We start from the raw sequence: 22,529 nt of genomic DNA, 5'->3' as shown, positions 1-22,529 counted from the left end.
TATTCATTTTGGCTTTACCAATAGTACCAATCTTTTCAGATATTCGAATATCTAGATATTCGCATTTAAAGTTTTGACAAAATCACATATGTCTCGTCCAGTCGTCCCATTTTCACTTTAACATGGCGAAGCGAGGCGACGTAGCTGCCGAAGCCGGAGCTATGTCACCTATTGTCCCTTTTAATGCAATAGGGCGCTGCGCCGCCTCGCCTTCCCCTGTTGTAACGGTAAAATTGTGGAAAATAAAACGTCATTTCCGAAGGGCGCTTAAAGAGCGACCCGCCGCTGGTGGAGCTACGTCTCTAATTGTACTTTAATACAATACGGGACATATTGGGGGATGCCGGAACCGAAGCGTTTTCCCGGAAGAGCAACAGGGCGAGGCGAGGCGGCGTAGCCGCCGAAGCCGAAGCTATGTTCCCAATTTTACTAAAAGAAATATAATAGGCTGAAGGTATGTCCGTTATTGTATTCCATTTAATATAATAGGGGACATAGCTTCGGCTCCGGCGGCTGCGCCGCCTCGCCTCGCCCTGTTGTTGCGGTAAAGTTGTCGAAAATAAAACGTAATTTCCGAGCGACCCGCCGCTGGTTCCTTTAATACAATATGGGACATATTGGCGGATACCGGAACCGAAGCGTTTTCTCGGAAGAGCAACAGGGCGAGGCGAGGCGGGGTAGCCGCCGAAGCTATGTTCCCTATTGTATTAAAAGGAATATAATAGGCCGAAGCTATGTCCGTTATTGCATTTCATTTAATATAATAGGGGACATACCTTCGGCTCCGGCGGCTGCGCCGCCTCGCCTCGCCCTGTTGTTGCGGTAAAGTTGTCGAAAATAAAACGTAATTTCCGAAGGGCGCTTAAAGAGCTACCCGCCGATGTTGAAGCTATGTCTCTAATTGTACTTCGTTTAATACAATAGGGGTCATATTTTCGGATGCCGAAACCGAAGCGTTTCTCTCTATGTCCCTTATTGTATTCCTTTTGATACAATAGGAATACGTCACTTTGCTTCCTGAAAAATAGAAGATAACCAATGATGTAGTGAGTTGGTGCTGGACGCTGGCCTACAGCACTGAGGTGAGAGTTCCTGGTGCAAATCACTGCCCCGACACCGCAAGGAATATTGAAAAAAGTGATTTAATTATAACCGATCCCGGTAATGGGTTGTCGAGGAAAACGATAGTTGGTGGAAATCAATTCCGTAGGTTGAGACCTTTCATTAGAGTACCATGAAGAATAATCCAGTGCCCCCCCCCTCAATTTTGAGTATTTTAACCCCCCGGCACTCACTGATCTCGAAAATGTTTCAGAAATGTTTCCGGAAATTATCAAAAATGTGATAGAAATTCGTGGCTAACTATATCCTTGGGTTATGCACATACGGATGCTGACGTCACGGTGTTGGAAATGGCTGTGTTACTTAACTTGATTTGCTTGAAGAGTCGGGGTTTTATTTTTTGAAGAGCCGACGTAGGCTTTGGGTATCAGGATTACAGCCTAAAAACGAATGTGCGACTTTAAGGTTCAATTTTGTGTTCCATAAATACGGGATTAAGTTTTGGGAACATATTTCTTGTGCTCGGGCGCCAATTTTGTCTGCATGTTGTAGTTACAAATTCATCAATCAAATTCAAGGTTATTTGGGCGACTATAGCTCAATATTGAGCTCTATAAATACGAATGGGATGTGTTTCAGTAACATTGTTCGTGGTCAGGCACAAATTGTGCTTCGTATTGCGTTAAAGAATTAATTTAGGAGTTCTCAAAAATTTAATTTTGTGCTCAATAATGATCAAACTAAGCTTTCGGATATGATCCATAGAGATTGATTGTGCTCAGGCACAAATTGTGCTTGGTATTACACTCACGATGATTATGAATTTATTTTGCGCCATTAAAATTGAATTTTGCGCTTAATAACTATAAAACTAAGCATGAAATGTTCTAAATTTAATTTCTTGTGCTTTGACGCATATTGTGCTTCGGAATTGCATGTACATGGTCGTATATTGTGCTTCGCGTTGGACTTGAGATCCATTTATGCTACATCTCAATTTTGCGCCCAATAATTAGTAAAACTAGAAGCTTTCGTAAATGTTCCCCTCATTCTCCAATTGTGCCTAGTGTTGCACTCCAATACTATTACGCATTAACTAAGGGTGGGTAATGGAAAATTGCGAAGCGCACTGCTTTCATTTCCTATTAGATTTCAACGTGGCGCATAAATTTGAGGCATATTCCTCTCGATCAGATCTCCTTACTTTGCAGCTAAAAAAATTGTCTCGAACTGTGTGCGTTTTTCCCACCTAAGCGGATTTTCCAGCCACACGGCCGGATTTCGTTGGCGTCTTAAAATGCATCGTGTAATTACAAGCGCTTCCTGTTGTCATACTGTCTATAAACAAAGGCATGATTACACTGATCTCGTCGCCGTAAATGTATCCCTTCAAAGTTTAACAACCGAAGATACATCTCTCTTTAAAAATGGGCGGTGCACTCGCCGCGGTGACCAATAGTCCGCCGACGATAACGCAGGAGCACAACTGTATCGAAGGTACAGGTAGTCGTTTTCCGAATTTCGTTTGGCATTTGAGGGACGATGCTTCAATTTAATCATTTTTTGATCATCAAAATAATTTTTACAAATCATTGTTCAAATACATCTCTGGATTACTCACTGGAACGCCAGGGGGTCTGTGGTTAGGCACCGCCCATTTCACTATGGCGGCGCGACACCCGCCAATGGGCCGTTGGTAGGGAAGCTGGCGTGACGCGTAGCTCCACCTACCCGAACGTTTATGTAGGGTCAATGGTTTTTGTTGTTTCATTGCTGGGTTACTATTCCACCGTATACTTGGCATCGGTAGAAACAGACGCGTGCATTATTTTGCTGTGGAGTGTGGAATAAATAGCCTTTGAATAGATTCCCCCTACCATATTCGACGGTAATATAATTTTTTTTCAATGCATTGTCGGTAAAAATATATCCCTTTTCGAGGGGGAGAATAATGGTCGGCCCCCCGTCCCTCTTAGCGCACGCTTTTTCAAGGACATGCCAAATTATGTAGGTCGCAAAAAGTAAACAGCCAAAACCTCTTCTTTCTTTCCTATTCTGTGCAACTGCAGTCGTTTTACGTAATTTATTAATCGATGCACGTGTGGCCGTTGAACTCGCGTACCGTTTCAGTAGAGGTGCAGCCGAAAATGACAAAATGTCCACTTTATTGTCTCAAGTTCAAGGTTGGCTCTTTTCCATATTGCATTCTAAAATACAAATAAGGAAACGAACGGTATCTCGCGGTACCAGTTTCCATATACCGAGTCGCACACGCAAGAGGAGAGTTACAACATAACCTCAACATTTTTCGCATTTCGCGCAAAAAGGGAAAAACTCGTTATGGGGCTAGACGTGCCGTGATTTTTACAAAAGCGTAGGTAGGTAGAGAATGGCCGTGTAAACCGCTTTGTGTCCAGTTGCAGCAGGTGTGTGTCGACGCATTCAGCAAATCTTTACGCTTCACTTAAAGACTGGGTCGCCTTTTCTGTGTTAGTAGTAATGAAGTGAAATTTTAAATCGCGCGTTATTGGGTTAAGGCGAAATTCGAACGTTCAGATTTTGATCGCGCTGTATCTAAATCTACACTGCGATCAATAGACGTGGAATAGGTATTATTCGACTTAAATTTTTATCACGTCTTGCTTCATTCAAAACCTTATTTTTCATGTTTGTGTAGCTCCATCTTTTGCCAAACTAGGAAACTGTATTGGTCTATCTACGAGTATGTGTTGCACGTCTTGAATTTTGGTAGTATTACAGCAGCGTCCCTATTGAAACTTTGTGCAACGCCATCTTTGATACATTTCTGATACGTCGACAGGAAAACAAAATGCCATGATCGCAACCAGTCGCGTTTTTGGATGCTAGAGGTCGTACGCTATAAAAACGGATCCGTCAATCATTCAAAATTACCTCCCGCATGTCGGTTTCTGTTTCTCACGTTTTAAATAGGGATTGTATACGCCCAGTAGGCGTGAAGTAAACATAAGTCCATCTCCGACGGGTCCACGCGGAGGTCTATAGAGGAGGTTTTTCAATGGGAACGTCGGAAAGTCGCTGCTTTCAGTCTATACACGCATTGAATCTATTACTATAGATACTTTTAGAGGTATTTTTTTAATATCTGTGCCTGTTCGAGACCCTAACTCCTTGCACAAGTTTCAAAATATGTATTTCGTGTTTTTTTACGTAGATAAAAGTTCCTATTGTTCACATTTTTCCGGACTCGTAAACAAAAGACGGTAACTTTTGACATTTTCCTTAGGTCCATGAAGTTAGCAACGTGACGTCATCACCGGGATGCGTATAATCAAAGAGGACTTTCCCAAAAACGATACAAAAAAATGAACGTATGATTTGTAGCTATCCGCTGACCGCGTCCATTTTGTTGAAATTTTAACCACAGAGGCTTCTACTAAAGGCACATATATCACATATCGTGAAAGTGAGATATACGCATGCGGAAATTGCGCAATGTCAACTTTCGTATTTATGGAGATATTTCTTTGAAATTTTAACTAAAGATCTGTAATGATCTTAGCCTCCTACTATCTTGGCGGGTTAACGCCAACTTCAGGTCACACCGCAATATTTGATCATATTCTGTAGTAGCGGGCATGCCAAACTAACATGGCTGTCTATTTGAATATTCTCGCTTAAGTTTCCCGCGAGAATCTGTCACTCGGGGGCCACTCCGACTGCACTAAGATTGTGATCGTCATGTAGGACTCCTACGTTGTGTAATAACTGGGTTCTCAGCAGGCACTGAGGGCGTTTTATGGGTACGGAACACCAAAAGCAATAGCTGATTAAGATTATATTGAAGCTAATACCAATACGGCGCCCCTGCAGAGGGTCTTAAGTGGTTCTATACTACTCCGGCATTTACCTTACGAATTAGGAAAACTGCAGGAAAACCTAATTCGGAGTAGCCCTATAATGAACAAAGCCTACAGCTAACATCTAATGTACAGCACTTTTGAGCCTTCTCGAAACCGGGGTAAATACTACCTACACGCTATGAGTAACCAAAATGGAATCGAGCCATTCCCCAGGTATTACAACACATACATCAGGCAAAACTAAGAGATATTAAATATACCTCGCCGGGCGGGAGGATTACCTAGGCCCAGTGGGGTGCCTGTAGACGTGGGCTAAAGTTGTTGGGTTTCGGAACGAGTGAAAATGTTAGTAATAGGTTCACCAAACTTGAATAACTCGATCCCCTCTAAACAAGCACACTTCCCTCTTGATTACTCACAGCCCCAAATAAGCAAATGGCAAACATATGTGGTTTTCCGAGAAATTCCATCCGTCTCATCTTCGCTCTCTTTCCCTTTCCAGTAATACCACCAGATTTCGGTTGGCAGCTTGTGTAACAAACATGATGTATAAGGTGCTTCGTATCGACAATCATATTCACAGGATGTTGTTAAGGTTGGGGTATCTCAGATGCTTTTAGGAAAGGAAAATCTTTATTATTCACATTCCTAATTTCAAGAAAGGAGCCTTAATTGCCAAAACAATTTACTTCATTTTTGTTTTGCCATCTACCTATCAGATGTCTAGTTTATTCCAGATGCTGTCATGGGTATAGTTGATTTTATTTTGTTTTTTTTCCACTGCCACCCTCATTCCTGACATTTTTGCTTCGTGTAAAGCTTCAAAAATTCTTATTTATTGTATTTTGATTGTCAGAGTATACTAACGTCTTTGTTTTTTCAGGCCTAACCACTCCCAGCAGTCAGATTTGTACAAGCCGTCGAGATCACCTTTAACAAATGCAGCTCGTTACCCCTATCCCGTTTCGCCGCAACTCCAGACGACGGTCACGCAGGTATCGAACCAGCGATACAATGTCCCTCCGACGCCGTCGTTTCCGCCCGGAGGATACAGGGATTACCGCCAGCCTCGGATCTCGCTTCTTCACCCCGAGTACAGCACGAGGGCGAGGGAGCAAATGCAGGGCGGCGGATCTCTCATGCACCACATGGACTCGATGTCCAATCAGGGCCAGCAGCCCTTCAAAAAGATGCGTCTACAAGATCAGAAGGATATGCAACCGCTGCGCATAGACACGAGGGTTTGTTCCCTAACCTCAAATCGACGATCTAACCTAACGTTTCGCGTTTCAGGAACAGTCGGGCGCCTACAATCCGCAAGTCGAGGCGATTTCGCCGACGTTTCCCGACCACGTACAGCAGGAGGATCAGGCGTTTCGCAGCACGAAGGACGAGCTGCTCCAGCAGATTGGCAAGGTCGACCGTGAGATAGCGAAGGCGGAAGCGCAGATCAGCATATTGAAGAAGAAGCAGCAGGAACTGGAGGAGCTCGCCTTAAAACCATCGCAAAAGCAGGAGCCGCAGGAGGACACGCAACCGAAGCACCAGAGCCTCGCGCAGAAGATCTACGCGGAGAACAGGAAGCGCGCGCAGAACGCCCACGCGAAACTAGAACCCCTAGGTCCGAAATTAGAATTTCCTTTATACAATCAGCCCTCCGACTCGTCGATGTACCAGGAGAACTGGCGGAAGCACGTCTCGTTCAAAAAACGCTTATTAGAATATTTTAAGAAGAGGCACACGGAGAAGGAGTCGAGAAATTCGTACCTGACCGAGACCTACAGCAAACTAATGCAGGAGTGGCTGAGGAAGGTCGATAAGATCGAGTCCGGTGTTAAGAGGAAAGCGAAGGAGGCGAAGAATAGGGATTTCTTCGAGAAGGTTTTCCCGGAACTTAGGAAGCAGCGCGAGGACAAGGAAAGGTGGGTAATAATGGAGCGAGACGCTCGTCGTTGAATAAATTAGCGAGACTCATGTTCTTTGTTTTTACATTGGGTCTGTTTCCATTGTTATTAACAAAATATGAATTTTTTCCAATTTTTAGCAACACTTTGAAAGTAGGATCACACAAGCTATTGTTTAATGTACCCCCGATATCGCCATGTTTCCGAAATCCTATTTTTTTCTAATTTCCATTCCAAAAACATTCAAGGAGGATCGTTCAAATTTATATCTGCTTCTTTGTTTTTTTGTATTAACGCAATATCGCCATGTTCTCAAGCTATACGCTTTTTGCTGATTTCCTTATTTTAAGGGTAATAAAGGTTTGAATTGCCAAATATACATGGTCACTATTAAAAGTGGAACCAAAACTTTCACACTCAAACCATCCGAGATATTCGCAATTCAGATTCTCAGTGAGACCTCTGGTGGCACACATTAATACAGCTGGGAGAGGACCGCCATTTTGTTTATTTATAATGGCCAAAAGTAATCGATATTGGAGAAAAAATTTCATTTGCAATCAGTGTAATTACACCTTAAAGTGGAAGGGCAGTTTAAAACGTCACATTTTATCACGGTACTTTCAAAAGTTTTAAATGTAACCAGTGCATTCATGCAACAAACAACAAGGATAATTTAAGAAATCGTCTTAACGCATCATATTTTCAAAGTTTTTAATTGCGAACAGTGCAATTACACAACAAAAAATAAGAGATATATACTCATTCTTTGACCTGCTCCGCTTTCAATAAGCTCACGCTACAAGTAATAGCGTTCGCTTAATGCATCACCTATTAACAATACAACCTTCTCAAAAATTTGATTTGTGATCAGTGTAACTGTGCCATTTATTAAAGTACGACATCCAAAAATGCTTATTGTTTATTTTGTGGTCGGTGTAATTATCCCATGAATAGTAAGGTTGTTTTAAAGCATAATCGATGTAAGGGCATGTTGGCGATTTGTTGTGTAGTTGTCCGAGTGCTATAAATTCGAGTTCTTAAGAAGGTCTTTCAGGTAGGATGGAAATAAGGCGTTATATTTTCAAGCCTCAAAAATTGCAGGATATACTTGACTTTAAGATTAGTACAAATTTGCCATTTGTAAATTACACCAGCGCCTCTAGTGTCTGAATCGCGAATAGACATGAAAATTATAACGCGTCAATTTGAAATTATTCCACATATTTTGAGGTTAAAAAATTTTAGTTGACACATTGATTTATGAGTGCAACCGCCATCTTGAATTTTTTTAAATGTCAACATAGGTCATGTGAGCCATCATTAGAAATTATTTTTTCTCTTTCTCCCTACCTACATACGTGTGTATACAAAGTGAGGAATAAATCTTAATTTTGTGAAATATTTTAACATAATTGTTTCTCCGTTATTGCCTAGTTTAACACCATTCCTCATTAAGGTAGTAAGAAAAACAAAACAAAAGCTTCCTTATGACATGCCCTCTGTTGCCATTTAAAAAAATTCAAGACGGCGCGGCGGTCGCACTGAAAAAGGCAAAATTTGTTTAATCTCAAAATATGTAAAATAATGTCAAATGGAAGTATTCCAATTTTCATTTCTATATCTCAAACGGTTTGAGTGTGAGAAGCTTTGGTTCCATCTTTAATAGTGATCCTGTATAAATTTAATATCAATTCAAAATGGAATCCGGTGCCGCCATTTTACAAACCTTCGTAGAAACATTTCCCAGATTCAGTTACAGAACGATTTAGGAGTCTATATCTTAATTTAATCGGAAAGTCGTGCCGTGAGCTTTCTTAGAAAATTGTAATAGAAATCTTTTGTTAGGAACTTGGTTGGAAACCTTCTCGATATGATTTTTGAATTCCTTTTGGAAATATTTTTAGAAAGATCCTACCACGAGGTCTTCGCTGAAACTTTTGAGAAAATTTGATGTTGCTAACATAACTCTGGTCACCAGTGGCGTGCTGTATTTCAGTGGCGTATTAAACTTACTTTTTTTGTGTAACATTTTTAAAATTTCAAATCCCCCCTCCATATAAAAAAATTACATTTTTGTTACCTGAAAAACACGTAAACACGTTATTGTTTTGTTTTTTAATTACAGATTTGGATTCATTAGACAAAAATACTTAACCGCTAACGCGTTTTAGTTGCTCTGGAAAAAAACTCGATAAACGGTAAAAATTTTAGGGAGAAAAGGTTATAAACAGCAAAATCGATAAACTTAAGGGTATATGTTACATAAAAAATAAGTACTTTCCAATTCTTCAATAAAATATGGGGTGTTCCATTAAAAAAAAAAGAAAGTTTGATACGCCACTGGATTACAGCAGGCCACTGGTGACCAGAATATTTTAAAAACATTTTCGATATCTTTTATGGTAAAGGAATTATGATGATGAGGGGTTTTGGATGCTACACCCTGTATACTTGCTCGCGCATTTGTTTTGCAAGCTACTTTTTTGCTGATTTTAAATTTTGACAAAATGTTCACGTTCAACAAGGACAAACTGCTATAATTTTTTCGTTCAGAATCATCCCCTGAAGTTTGACGCACTTCACTAACACCCTGTATTTATAAGCGAGTTCTGGTGGGATGATGTATCGCACGCACTTGCTATAATTGTCATGTTTACCATTAATAATTTATTTGTTTATTTGTCATAATAATAATAAACAAACAATGCTACTATCATTGTATATTTATTTATACAATGCTACTACGGTAACGCATTGAGGCGAGCAACTACTGATTTTCATTTGGGATGTGATTCATTGGGGATTTACGATAATCACCATAGAAACAATTGTGGCAATAATTGTAACCATAGTACAATCTACCAACCTGGTTTAACTGGTTGAATTATCGTAAATCCCCATTATGGCTCGCATCCGCCCACGCTTTCCCGTATAAAAAGCATTATGCGGGTCACTCTGTAATTGGGCGCAAGCCTGTTGAAGGCCCAGAACAAGAGAGTGATAATAAATAAATATATAATTTGCAAAATGTCTTTGTTGTTAAAAGATCAAATGGCATAAGTTCAAGCGTCTTTATCTCCACATGTACAGTTAATAACTCCCATCCTGCAAACGTCTAAATATTTTTGTGGAGGACGAATTTAGTGATGATTTTGATTTACCGTTTACCCATCCAAGTATGGAGATAATGCACTTGCACTTATCGCACTTTATCTCAATATGGCGTCGCATTATGTGGAATATTTGAATTTTTAAAGGGATGGTCGAAATTTCGTACTAGGCGGTTTTGGGATCGCCGATTATGAATCCGATGTTAGAATTTCAAAATTCAAAATGGCGTATTCAATATGGCGTCGTATTATGAGAAAAATTTGAATTTTTAAGATCATTTGCAATTTCGTACTGGGCGGACTTCGGGGTCACTGATTATGAATCCAATGTCAGAATTTAAAAATTCAAAATGTCGGACTCAATATGGCGTCGTATTATGTGAAAAATTTGAATTTTTAAGATCATTTGCAATTTCGTACTAGGCGGTTTCGAGGTCGATGAATTGGTTGTCAGAATTTCAAAATTCAAAATGGCGGACTTAATATGGCGTCGTATTATGTGAAAAATTTGAATTTTTAAGATCATTACAATTTCGTACTAGGCGGACTTCGGGATCGCCGATTATGAATCCGATGTCAGAATTGCAAAATTCAAAATGGCGGACTCCATATGGCGTCGTATTATGTAAAAAATTTGAATTTTTAAGATCATTTGCAATTTCGTACTGGGTGGACCTTGGGGTCGCCGATTGTGAATCCGATGTCAGAATTGCAAAATTCAAAATGGCGGACTCCATATGGCGTCGTATATTATGCGAAAAATTTAAATTTTCTGAAAAATTATTGGCAATTTCGCACTAGGCGGTTTTCGGGGTCGATGAATTCGTTGTCAGAATTACAATATTCAATATGGCGGCGTTAAATTTGATTTTTTAGAGAAACTTTCGTTTTGGATGGGATTCGCTTGCATAGGGTTCTATGGATATTGGGTGGATTTTTAACGATAAGGTATTTAAATGACAGACTAGGAACAGAAAATGAAAGGAAGCTCTGTTCAATGTGCAATCTGAGAGAGAGGGAGGTACCCTACATTTTTTAGGGAGGTGTCCTTTTCTTTGCGGCATTAGGAAAAACTGGTTTGGGGGAGGGAGTAAGGAAACTTGTATGTAATTTTAAAGAGTCTTTGGGGATTCTGTTACCATCTCATTGCACATCAGTAAATTATATTAGCGGTACATTTATTTATTTATTATAGAAGGTGATTACAAAAGGACTTTACAACTTGCCTTATATATACAAGTTTATTAAGAAGACTTGTACATGTGATTGAGGTGTCATTTTGTAGCAAAATAGTTTCATTCACGTATTGTCTTAGTATCGAATTCCGCCACTAGGAATGACAGTAACAACAACGCATTCACATGCGTGCACAAAGCTCAAATTGTGTGGGGAATGTGACAGTGATTTTGTAAAAATAAAAATAATTACCGTTCTCAGCACTCATGATAATTTTTGAGAGAAGGGAGGATAGAAGAATCCTTTTCGAAAATTGTTATAGCTGATAGCTGTAAATATTTTGGGGGAAAATATAACACCGGGGGTCTGATGGGTATAGAATGGCACAATTTCTTTATCTGAAATTTTGACTATCAAATTTCCCAAGGCACATCTGGCATTTGCTATTACGAAAACTTGATGAGAACTTAAATTTTATTAATTCGGGAAACTTTTTCAGCTCTGATCCCCTGCCCCCCCCCCTCTCCCCCTCACACACACACAAGTTTCAAGGAATTATGTAACAAATTTTTTCAATTACCATCTTCTAATGTAACCTGGGCGAATAGCAAAATGTATCTTAAGAACTTTTATATCCTAGGTCGTAATTTGGGGTCAATTAAACACACAGTGATCATTTACAAGCAACACATATTTATTTGATAAATACCAATAACAGCTGTAAGAAAGAAAGGCACTCGGGGTCTGCAGACAATATACCACACACAAGCGATCGATTGAAAAAACATATTAAAGGTAAAAGAAAATTCTAATATAATAATTCTTTGTTTCTCTATTACCCCTATCACTCACATAGTAGGAAAAGGTTAGCAAATCTCCTCATAATTATAATACATGGTGTGGGGCATTCCATACCCTCACCCCCCCCTAGTGTCATGATTTCTAACAAAAATGCCGAGCTTCAACATTGAACAGTGGAATTTTTTCTTGAGGGGTCTTTCATAACACTTTTAGTGACGAACGTAGTACCGGGGGGTCTGGGGGTTATAGTATAGGGGAAAGGTTAGCAAATCTCCGCATATAATACATGCTGGGGGGTATTCCATATCCCCCAGCCCTTGATGTTACGATTTCTAACTAAAATGCTGAATTTAAACATTCTTATGATAGTTTTTGGGATTGAATAGTGGAATTCTTTCTTGAGGGGTGTTTCATAACACTTTCAGTGAAGAACGTAGTACGGAGGAGGGGGGGGTTATCGTATAAGGGACAAGGTAAGCTAATCTCCGCATATAATACATGCTGGGGGGCATTCCACACCTTAATTCTAATATAATAATTCTTTCCTTCTGTATTACCCCTATCACTCTCATAGTAGGAAAAGGTTAGCAATTCTCCGCATATAATACATGCGAGGCCGGGGGGGGGGGGGGGGGGGGGTATGCCCCCCCCTCAAAGCACTGACGTTATGATTTCTAAACTAAAATGCTGCAATTTCAACACTTATGGTCGTAGTATCGTACCGGGTACGGGGGGGGGGGGGTATAGTGTAGGAGAAAAGGTTAGAAAATCTCCGCATATAATACACGCGGGGGGGGGGTATGGATAGCCCCCAGCCCCTACTGTTACTATTTCTAACTAAAATGCTGCAATTTCAACACTCTTACGATAGTTTTTGGGATTGAACAGTGGAATTCTTTCTTGAGGGGCGATTCATAACACTTTCAGTGGTGAATGTAGTACCGGGGGGGTCTGAGGGGTATAGTTAGGGAAAAGGTTAGCAAATCTCCGCATATGATACATGCTGGGGGAATGTAGCACTGGCCCCCCCCCCTCCCCCCCGCCGAGTATTCTCGGCAAACGGGGACTCCATAATTCTTTCTCTATTGCCCCTATTACTGTCATAGTAAGAAAAGGTTATGGAACTGGGGGAATGTAGCCCTGGCCCCCCCCCCTCCCCCCCGCCGAGTATTCTCGGCAAACGGGGACTCCATAATTCTTTCTCTATTGCCCCTATTACTGTCATAGTAAGAAAAGGTTATGGAACTTCCGCATATAATTCTTGCTGGGGGAGGGGGTATTCCATTCCCATAGACCCCTGGGGGTGCCGAATTTATTACAGGGTGAAAATTTTGTCTGGATCACTTTTTAATCAGGCCTGGTTGAAATCGAACTTTTAGTTGGCACAAAAAATTGCATAAATGTCTATCTTCAATAATAACAAATTAAGCGTCCATGGAATTTCACTGGATCTGATTGGTCATTTTGTCAATATCTAAGAAATTTGAAGTTACGAGTTAAAAACAAAAATGAAAATTAAATAGAATAACATTCTGTACATAGCTTCTGCCTTTCACATTCTGCAATGAGATAAAACTTGACGCAATTATTACTAGATGTCCCTAATCTTTCTTAACGTAATCCAATCACAATACAATCTTGCTTTTACTCTTTTTTGAAACATTTTATTTATTTTGATAGTAATGGAATACATGAGCTAGAGTCAGTACAAGTTAATTTCGTTTGCTGTACTCGCTAATTTATTCAGGTCCATATTAAGTGTAGAATATCAATAAACGCTTTTAAAGTGTCAACTTTTCCTACAGGTTCAATCGGGTGGGGGCGCGCATCAAGTCCGAAGCCGATCTGGAAGAGATCATGGACAATTTGCAGGAGCAAGCGCTCGAGGACAAGAAGATGCGAAGTTACGCCGTGATTCCGCCGCTGCTGTTGGACGCGAGGGAGCGCAAGATAACCTACAAGAACAACAACGGACACATAGTGGATATGGAGGTGGAGTATAAAAGCAGGCAGTTTTTAAATGTATGGACGCCAAGTGAGAAAGAAATTTTTAAAGAGAAATATTTACAACATCCGAAAAATTTCGGTGTAATAGCCTCGTATTTAGATAGAAAATCGGTAGCGGACTGTGTCCAATATTATTATTTAAGTAAAAAGACGGAAAATTTTAAACAGTTGTTAAGAAAGTCGAGACAACGGACGCGATCGTCTAGGAATAACACGCAAAAGGTTAATAATAGTGCGAGTACGTCCGTTGTCGATATCTTAACGACCGGTGTAACTACAAGACTGCAAAGGGAGCAACAGAAGACGACCGTACAGCAGAACAGGGACGTTTTAGACTCTCTCCCGTGCGCGGCGCCCGCGATTACAACTCCGACGACCACGACCACCGAGCCGGGTAGCCCGCCGGCGGTCGTCTCGTCGAGCATGTCACCTCCTCTGGTCTCGTCGAGTACGACTCCCACACTAGTGACGGTAACGACAACTACGTCATCCAATCTCAATGTGAGTACGGCTGTGAATGTACCTGGTACGACGACGTCCCCCAAACCGCCCGACACCGCGCCGGCCAGTGGCGACACCCCGAAACCGTTTAGTGACTTTAACTTATTCGAGGACGCCAAAAAGGCGCCCAGCGAGCCGGCCGACGGCAACGTCGAGGCGCCAACGCCGCCGGTACAGGGAATCATTAGTATTAAAAAGGAGATCGAGCTGCTCGAGGAGAACAACATTAGGTAAGTGCCTCTACTGACATCAAAAAGCCGCCTCCCATTTTAAATTAATAACTCGACGACGACTGCAAACACGATTTGCATTACAATCTGATTGAGTGGTTTTCGAGTCTCTTGAGAGTTCCCTATTACCGCTGACTGCACAATTATTGGGCAAACATTCGCCCGCCGATCAATTTTGTAAATGAATCCGAATTCCTAAAATTAATTTTATTACGCTTCTCTTTTTGCAGTGATCATAGTTTAACGTCGACGGAAACGAAAAAGAAAAAGGAGAGGAGAAAAGATAAGGAGAATGTCGCGACCGAGTCGAGCGAGGACGAAACTTTGGACGCGCAAGGTAAGAATGTTAATGTATATCCATTGAGAAGAATTTCGACAAATGCATTTTAAGTTTTTTTAGCTTTTTTGAAAGTTTTGGTATATGCAGTCATTCAAAAAACAAAAAATGTTAATTTGTTGTAACAAGAATTGGTAAAATTGTCTTAAGATAACTTAGCCAAAAGTGAGCAAAACCATTCTTGGCATTTTCCCACCTGTTTGGTTCACTCGATCTCTAAAATTGAGGACCTGTAGGTTACTTCTGGGGTAATAATTAATAGGCGGCTATGGAGACTATTTCCCTGGAATTCGTTCCAGATACGGGTGGGGCTAAATTAAGTAACCTTGGCACACTTAGATTAGATCCATATAGCAGCAGCACACAGATCTTTAAAAAGTACTAAAGGAAGGGGTGGGGGGGAGTATACGCGCCACACCCTCTTCTACATTTTCTAAAAATTATGTTAAAGCCACAGTAGTTCAAAACCACCAAGCACAGAAGGACTTTATAACCTTCTCTCTATAAACCTCAGTCTGCCGTTTACTGGGGATACTCTAACCCCCCCCCCCCTCCCTCCCTCCCCAGACCCCCGGTAATACTAGTCTTCAAGACTCACTTGACAGTTGTTGAGGATCAATTGTCAGATCCTTTTCTCTGCAGTGCAAAGGACATAACACTGCGGAAGCCTGGGGGTGTGGAATATCCCCCAAGAATGGATGACCATTTCGGAAAAAATATGTTAAAAGCGGCGGCAGTTCAAAACTATCCAGCACAGAGGAACTTGATAACCTTTTCCCTTCAAACCTCAGTCTACCGTTTACTGGGGGGTATTCCATACACACCCCCCTCCCCTAACCTCCGGTATACCTTCTTTCATAAACCGTTTAGGCTGCAGGACTCGGTTGGCAGTTGTTGGAGAACCCTTGTCAGATCTTTTTTTTTACAGTGCAATAGACGTAGCATTGGGGGGTGGGGGTGTTCAATACCCCCCAGGAACGGGTGTCCATTTCGGGAAAATTATTTTACAAGCGGCGGGAGTTAAAAACCACCCAGCACAGAAGGACTTGATAGCCCTTCCCCCTAGGGGGAAACAAGTACCATTTTTGGTGTACACCAAGAATTAAAATTCAAATTAATTCACGTTAATTCACATTAATTCACGTTAATTCAAATTAATTCACGTTAGCTCAAATTAATTCGCGTTAATTCAAATTAATTCACATTAATTCAAATTAATTCAGATTAATTCACGTTAATTCAAATTAATTCACGTTCATTCATAATAATTCACGTTAATTCAAATTAATTCCCCATTAATTCAAATTAATTCAAAGGGGTGTACACCAAAAATTCAAAGTTTCCCCCTAGCCTTCCTCTACATACCTCAGTCTGCCGTTTACTGGGGGGTATTCTGGTAATACCTTCTTTCAAAAACTGTTTAGGCTTCAGGACTCGCTTGAAAGTTGTTGGGGGGAAGCATTATCAGATCCCTTTCTCCACAGTGCAGAGGACGTAGCACGGAGGGGTCTGGGGGTTATATTTGCCGTTTACTAGGGGGTATTCCTTACCATTTTGGAAATACTTTATAAAATGTTTCAAAAATGCTTCGGCAATATTGGAAGTTTGTGCAAGATTTTGGATATATTGGCAGAATTTTTAAAGAATTTTGGAAATGTGTTTAAAAAATGCAGAAAAATTTGAAAATGTTTCTAGAATGTTTAAATAATTTTGGAAAGTAAAATATTTCAAAAATGCTGGGAAATATAGGAAATATAAACATTGGAAATTTATGCGAAATTATAGAAATATTGGCATACCTAATTTTTAAATTTTTCGCTGACATACCTGGGAATATCAAAAAAATTGTCAATTTACAATGACCCTGTACTTTCTTAGTTAAACGAGACAGAAAAATATGTTTCTTTATACTGACTGTTGAATAATCTGCCGTTTTCAGAATAAGTATCGAGCGTCAGGTAAAAAAGTTAACGGATCTAACCTCATTTTTTTAAATGCAACAAAAAAAAAGATTTTTTTGAATAACTTCAATTTTTTTTGAATTTTTAAAAATTCTTTTTTGAAAATTTGTTGAATCTGTTTTGAATCAAGGAAACTTTTTAGAATAGTACGAAATTTATTTGGAACTTTTTGAATCCTTTCGGCTCCTTCATATTTCTATGATTTCTCAGTTTCTTCGATTTCGTCCAATTTTTCCGATTCTATGCACTACTTGGCACTTGCAATTGATTCTTGATGCGAATTCTATTCGTTGCGTTCTCTGGACCCTTCAAATCATTAATTTTTAAATTGTTCCAATCATAGAATTTTTTGAAATTTTATTTTGTTTAAAAAAACCGTTGAATCATAAAAGGTGGAGAGGCGAAATCTTTCCGCGCTCTGCCAGTATCATGAAATCATTTTTGGGCGGTTTAGTAGAATCATAGAATTTTTTTAATTTAAACTTATTTGAATCAGAATTTTTTGAAATATTTTTAAATGATAATCCATTTTTTATTATTTCAATTATGATTTGTTGTTTTTATTTTGTTTAAAAAAATGTTGAATCATAGAAGGTGTGGGGTGCAATCTTTCTGTATTCTGCTAGTATCATGGAATCATCTTAGGGTGGTTTTTTTGAAATATTTTTGAAACAAAATCCACTTTAATGTTTTAATTAAGATTTTTTGTTTTTTTTTGTTTTAAAAAATTGGTGATTCATATAAAAGTTGGAGAGGTGCAATATTTCTGTATTCTTCTAGTACCCTGGAATCATTTTTGCGTGGTTAGTAGAATTATCTTAGAATTTTTTGAATTTAAACTTATTTGAATCATAGAATTTTTTGAAATATCATAATTCATTTCTTTTAACATTTTAATTATGACTTTTTGTTTTTATTTTGTTTTAAAAAAACGTTGAATCAAAATGTGGAGAGGTGAAATCTTTCTGTACTCTGCCAGTATCATGGAATCATTTTTGGGTGGTTTAGTAGAATCATAAAATTTTTTTAATTCAAACTTATTTGAATTAGAATTTTTTGAAATATTTTTAAATGATAATCCATTTGTTATTATTTCAATTATGATTTTTTGTTTTTATTTTGTTTAAAAAAATATGTTGGTCCATTTGAAAGGTATCGTGGAATCATCTTATAATTTTTTTAATTTTAATTTATTTGAATCAGAATTTTTTGATATATTCTTGAATCAAAATCCATTTTTTAATATTTTAATTATGATTTTTTGTTTTTATTTTGTTTAAAAAAAAATTTTCATATAAAAGGTGGAGAGGTGCAATCTTTCTGTATTCTGCTAGTATCGTGGAATCATCTTTGGGTGGTTAGTAGAATCATCTTAGAATTTTTTGAATTTAAACTTATTTCTTGAAATATTTTTGAATCAAAATCCATTTTTTAATATTTTAATTATGATTTTTAGATTTATTTTGTTTAAAAAATTGTTGATTCGTATAAAAGGAGAGGTGGCTATTTCAAGAATATTTTCAAAAAATTTATGCTTGAAGATTTGAAAACAAAAATTTACGAAATCACTTAAATTTTATGCATTTATTGTGACTTTTCTTGTTTTTGAAATTTTCAAAAAGTTGTGTAAGTAAGTAGTAATGAACACCAAATTTGGAAACATTTATTCGGAGATTTTTTTTATTTAAAAATAAGCTACATGTAAGATTAGGTGTTATTGCCGACCTCGATTTCGCTCCCCTCGCTAGCCTTCGCCTCGTCGCTCTCGCCCTTCGTCTCGTTACTCTCGTTGCCTTCGGCGAGCTCGTCGGCGTGACACATCTTCCGATGCTTGTGCACGAAATAGTAGCTGGGAAATTTCGAGCCGCACGTCTTGCACGGGTAGTACTGGACGTTCATGTCGAGCAGCTTCACTTCGCGCTTGCTGCTGATGATGTTCTCGACCTTCTGTATCGTCTTCACCTCGAGACTGACCGGGTTGAGGTGGCGGCGCGCGTGCTTCTGGTAGCAGTACTGCGACTTAAACGTGTGATTGCAGTAGACGCACGTGAAGAGCTCGCTCGACGAGTTCTCGTTCTGTTTGTCGCGAATGTTCTCGTTCATCACCTTGTTCAGGATGAGGTTACGGTCGATTGTCTCGACGAGATCGTAGGGGGCGCTGTCGACGTTCTTCAGGCCGTAGTTCTTGTTGAGGACGCGATGAAAACGGACGGGACCGTCGCAGCAGGCGATGTCGAGGACGACCTTGTCGGCGCCGGGCGGGTCGTCGCGTCGCTTCGTCTTGGGCGGCGGTCGCTTCGGCTCGAGCTCGGGCGCGCGGTCCTCGATCGAGCCGGAGGTGACCGTGTGCTCGCGCGCGATCTCACGGAAGGGGGTCACGTCGGATTTCGGCAGGCTGCCGTAGAGCGGCGCGTATATTTGGGGGTGAGGTAGCGCCGACTTTCGGCTCGGTATCGGCTTCACCACGCTCGGACTGCAGGGGCTGTTGTGTATTAGGAAGTTTCGGCTGATCTCGAGCGCGTGGGGCATGTGCAGGATGTGCGTGGCGAGGAGGATGTTGTAGATGTTCCCGAAGTTTAGGTCTAAGTAGCCGGTGTACATGAAGGTGAGTAGCGATGAGAATTCGTCGACGTTTATGTTTGGTACCGGTATCGGATTGGCACCTTTAAATAATTAAATGCTGTGAATTGCAGACAATACAATTTCAGTAAAATTCGTGCAATCAATATAAATGAAACAGTCTTTAAAGCACGACGACGGAGGCGCCCTCTTGGTGCAGTCGAGTGAAAGCTCGCTCCCTGGTTCGAATCCGGACTCTGGCACGGATATTACTTAATGTATAGTGGGCTGGGTCCTAACAAAATGAAACAAAAAATCCATACAGATTAATGACATCTTTTTTAATATTAAAATTGAGGTTATGTTTACCAACAAAAATACGAGAGCTTACTGCGTTCATTTGGGCATGCGCATTTTGTGCAAGTTTGCTATAAATTGCAAATTTAAACCTACAAACAACCTAATCCTACTCCCCTGAATTGGGTCCAGATTTTTTTGAAAAAAAAATTGTTTTTTCCGTACCAAAGAATCGAACCTGGGTCTTCCGGATGCAAGTCGGGTATCCTAGCCACACTAGCCATTGTGGCACACATTAAATGGTGACTAAGTTAATCATTTTGAGGCAAAGGGGCACCTCTCTAAGTGATTCATCCCATTAAATCTGAATGTGTATTTAAATGCATATCACTGTGTTCAAAATAAGGTCACCTCAATATCTCCTTTATTTGGCGAGATACGAAAAGTTTTTCAGATATGATTTGATGCGAATTTTGAAACTTTCGGTATCATTCCGGTTTAACCGGAATTTGACACAATTTTTGAACTCAGTCCGTCTATCCGACCGAGGCCTTAATTACTATTACAGTTTTCGAAATATTTAGTTCGTTCTTTTTGCATACTGTGCAATATCAACTTTCTTATTTATAGAGATATTTTTTGAAATTTTAAGTTTAACCAAAGATTCTAGTAAAGACCAGCATATCGCATTGTAAAAATCAGATGTGCGCATGCGCATACTTCGCATTGTCATTTATGGAGATATTGTTTTGAAATTTTAACCAAAGAAGATTCTCCTCGTAAAGGCAAATAATCGCATATTTTAAACATCAGGTGTGCGCATGCGCAATACTGTTTTTTATTTTTCGAAATATCTTGAAATTTTAATATGCCATCGGATAGATAGATAGTGATGTCAGATACAAATTAACTTGAACACACTGTATTTTCTGTTTACATACATTTATATTCTGAATAGTTTCTGTTGCTTAAAAAAAGTAAATGCATATTTAAGTGCATATTTTGGCTTTTATTGCATACAAATAACTTGAACACACTGTATTTTCTGTTTACATACATTTATATTCTGAATAGTTTCTGTTGCTTAAAAAAAAGTAAATGCATATTTAAGTGCATATTTTGGCATTTTATTGCATACAAATAACTTGAACACACTGTATTTTCTGTTTACATACATTTATATTCTGAATAGCTTCTGTTGCTTTAAAAAAAGTTAACGCATATTTAAGTGCATATTTTGGCATTTTATTGCATACAAATAACTTGAACACACTGTATTTTCTGTTGACATACATTTATATTCCGAATAGTTTCTGTTGCTTAAAAAAAAGTTAATGCATATTTAAGTGCATATTTTGGCATTTTATTGCATACAAATAACTTGAACACACTGTATTTTCTGTTTACATACATTTATATTCTGAATAGCTGTCTGTAAATGCATATTTAAGTGCATATTTTGGCTTTTATTGCATACAAATAACTTGAACACACTGTATTTTCTGTTTACATACATTTATATTCTGAATAGTTTCTGTTGCTTAAAAAAAAGTAAATGCATATTTAAGTGCATATTTTGGCATTTTATTGCATACAAATAACTTGAACACACTGTATTTTCTGTTTACATACATTTATATTCTGAATAGCTTCTGTTGCTTTAAAAAAAGTTAACGCATATTTAAGTGCATATTTTGGCATTTTATTGCATACAAATAACTTGAACACACTGTATTTTCTGTTGACATACATTTATATTCCGAATAGTTTCTGTTGCTTAAAAAAAAGTTAATGCATATTTAAGTGCATATTTTGGCATTTTATTGCATGTATATTTTCAGATGAATTTAACGGTAAAATGAAAGACCCTTAATTTACATTTCTGCTTTGTAACTGACGAACTCTTTGGAGTTTAGAATAATTTTCCACTGAGAGGGGAATATTTGAGCAGTTTCCACGATAAATATGCTCTAATCGATTGCATTTTGCGAAAACAACTGTATCTAAGTGGTGAAGCCGAGACGTCCCATTCCGATACCTGCTTATCTAATCCGAACAAAAAAGATGTAAATTTTTTAATCTTTATTTTTAAGTGGGCGGAGTTTCAGTCAAGGCTGCTCTACCACTCAACCCACTATAGATGTTATCTATGCCTGATCCAGGTACTCTCAGCACAGTAGTCAAGTTTCCACTCTACTGCACCATGTGGGAGCAACATTTTTCAAAAAATTTAGAATGATTAAAAATAAAATAATAAAAAAATAAATGTACACGGTTGTCACGACCTCTAGTAATTAATATGCAAAGTTTATGAGAAAACTAAGGACAATGTGGAAATACGGATTGTGATCGGATTGTGACCGATGATGACAGCTTGTGTTGTGTGTTGCCTAGCATCACCTACCTGTGTGATTGGCAAAGATGGCCTTGAAGAATCCGCTATGTGCGGATAAGATGCTTTTGTGCGCCGAAAACTGTGTCATACTCGGACCGACTTGTAAAGTGACATCCGGCGAGCCGTTCGAGTGCGACGATGCATAACTCGAAGTGCCGCACAGTTCGGCCTGCAGAGGTGGCGGTCCGAGTGACAACCACGCGCGATATAATGAGTACATATTTAAACTGCCGCGCGCGCGAGTCGCCGCCTGATGCTTGATGCACAGATTACCGAAGACTAACTGAGTTACATCCCCATCTGTCATAGTTTATAGTCATAATTCGTAGCATTGCCATCTCTTT

At 39.2% G+C, this 22,529-nt stretch overlaps 1 protein-coding gene across 2 annotated transcripts in view; it reads left to right on the top strand.

Moving 5' to 3' along the window:
- The first annotated feature begins 5,787 nt into the window (after positions 1–5,787).
- The window catches only part of LOC116160976 (nuclear receptor corepressor 1), a 36,981-nt gene continuing 20,239 nt past the window's right edge, over positions 5,788–22,529 (top strand). The window contains exons 1-4 of one of the 2 annotated variants that reach the window (XM_031474132.1): positions 5,788–6,145; positions 6,198–6,826; positions 13,686–14,636; positions 14,867–14,973. In XM_031474132.1, coding sequence (XP_031329992.1) covers positions 6,023–6,145; positions 6,198–6,826; positions 13,686–14,636; positions 14,867–14,973 — 1,810 coding nt within the window. In that variant the 5' untranslated portion in view covers positions 5,788–6,022. The remainder of the gene's footprint in view (positions 6,146–6,197; positions 6,827–13,685; positions 14,637–14,866; positions 14,974–22,529) is intronic. The other variant, XM_031474131.1, reaches the window with a different exon arrangement.

This window comes from Photinus pyralis, unplaced genomic scaffold (assembly GCF_008802855.1).
Source record: "Photinus pyralis isolate 1611_PpyrPB1 unplaced genomic scaffold, Ppyr1.3 Ppyr1.4_LG10, whole genome shotgun sequence".
Classification (NCBI taxonomy): domain Eukaryota; kingdom Metazoa; phylum Arthropoda; class Insecta; order Coleoptera; family Lampyridae; genus Photinus; species Photinus pyralis.
Note: the sequence above shows the minus strand (reverse complement) of the source record. Positions and strands in the feature narration are given on the sequence as shown.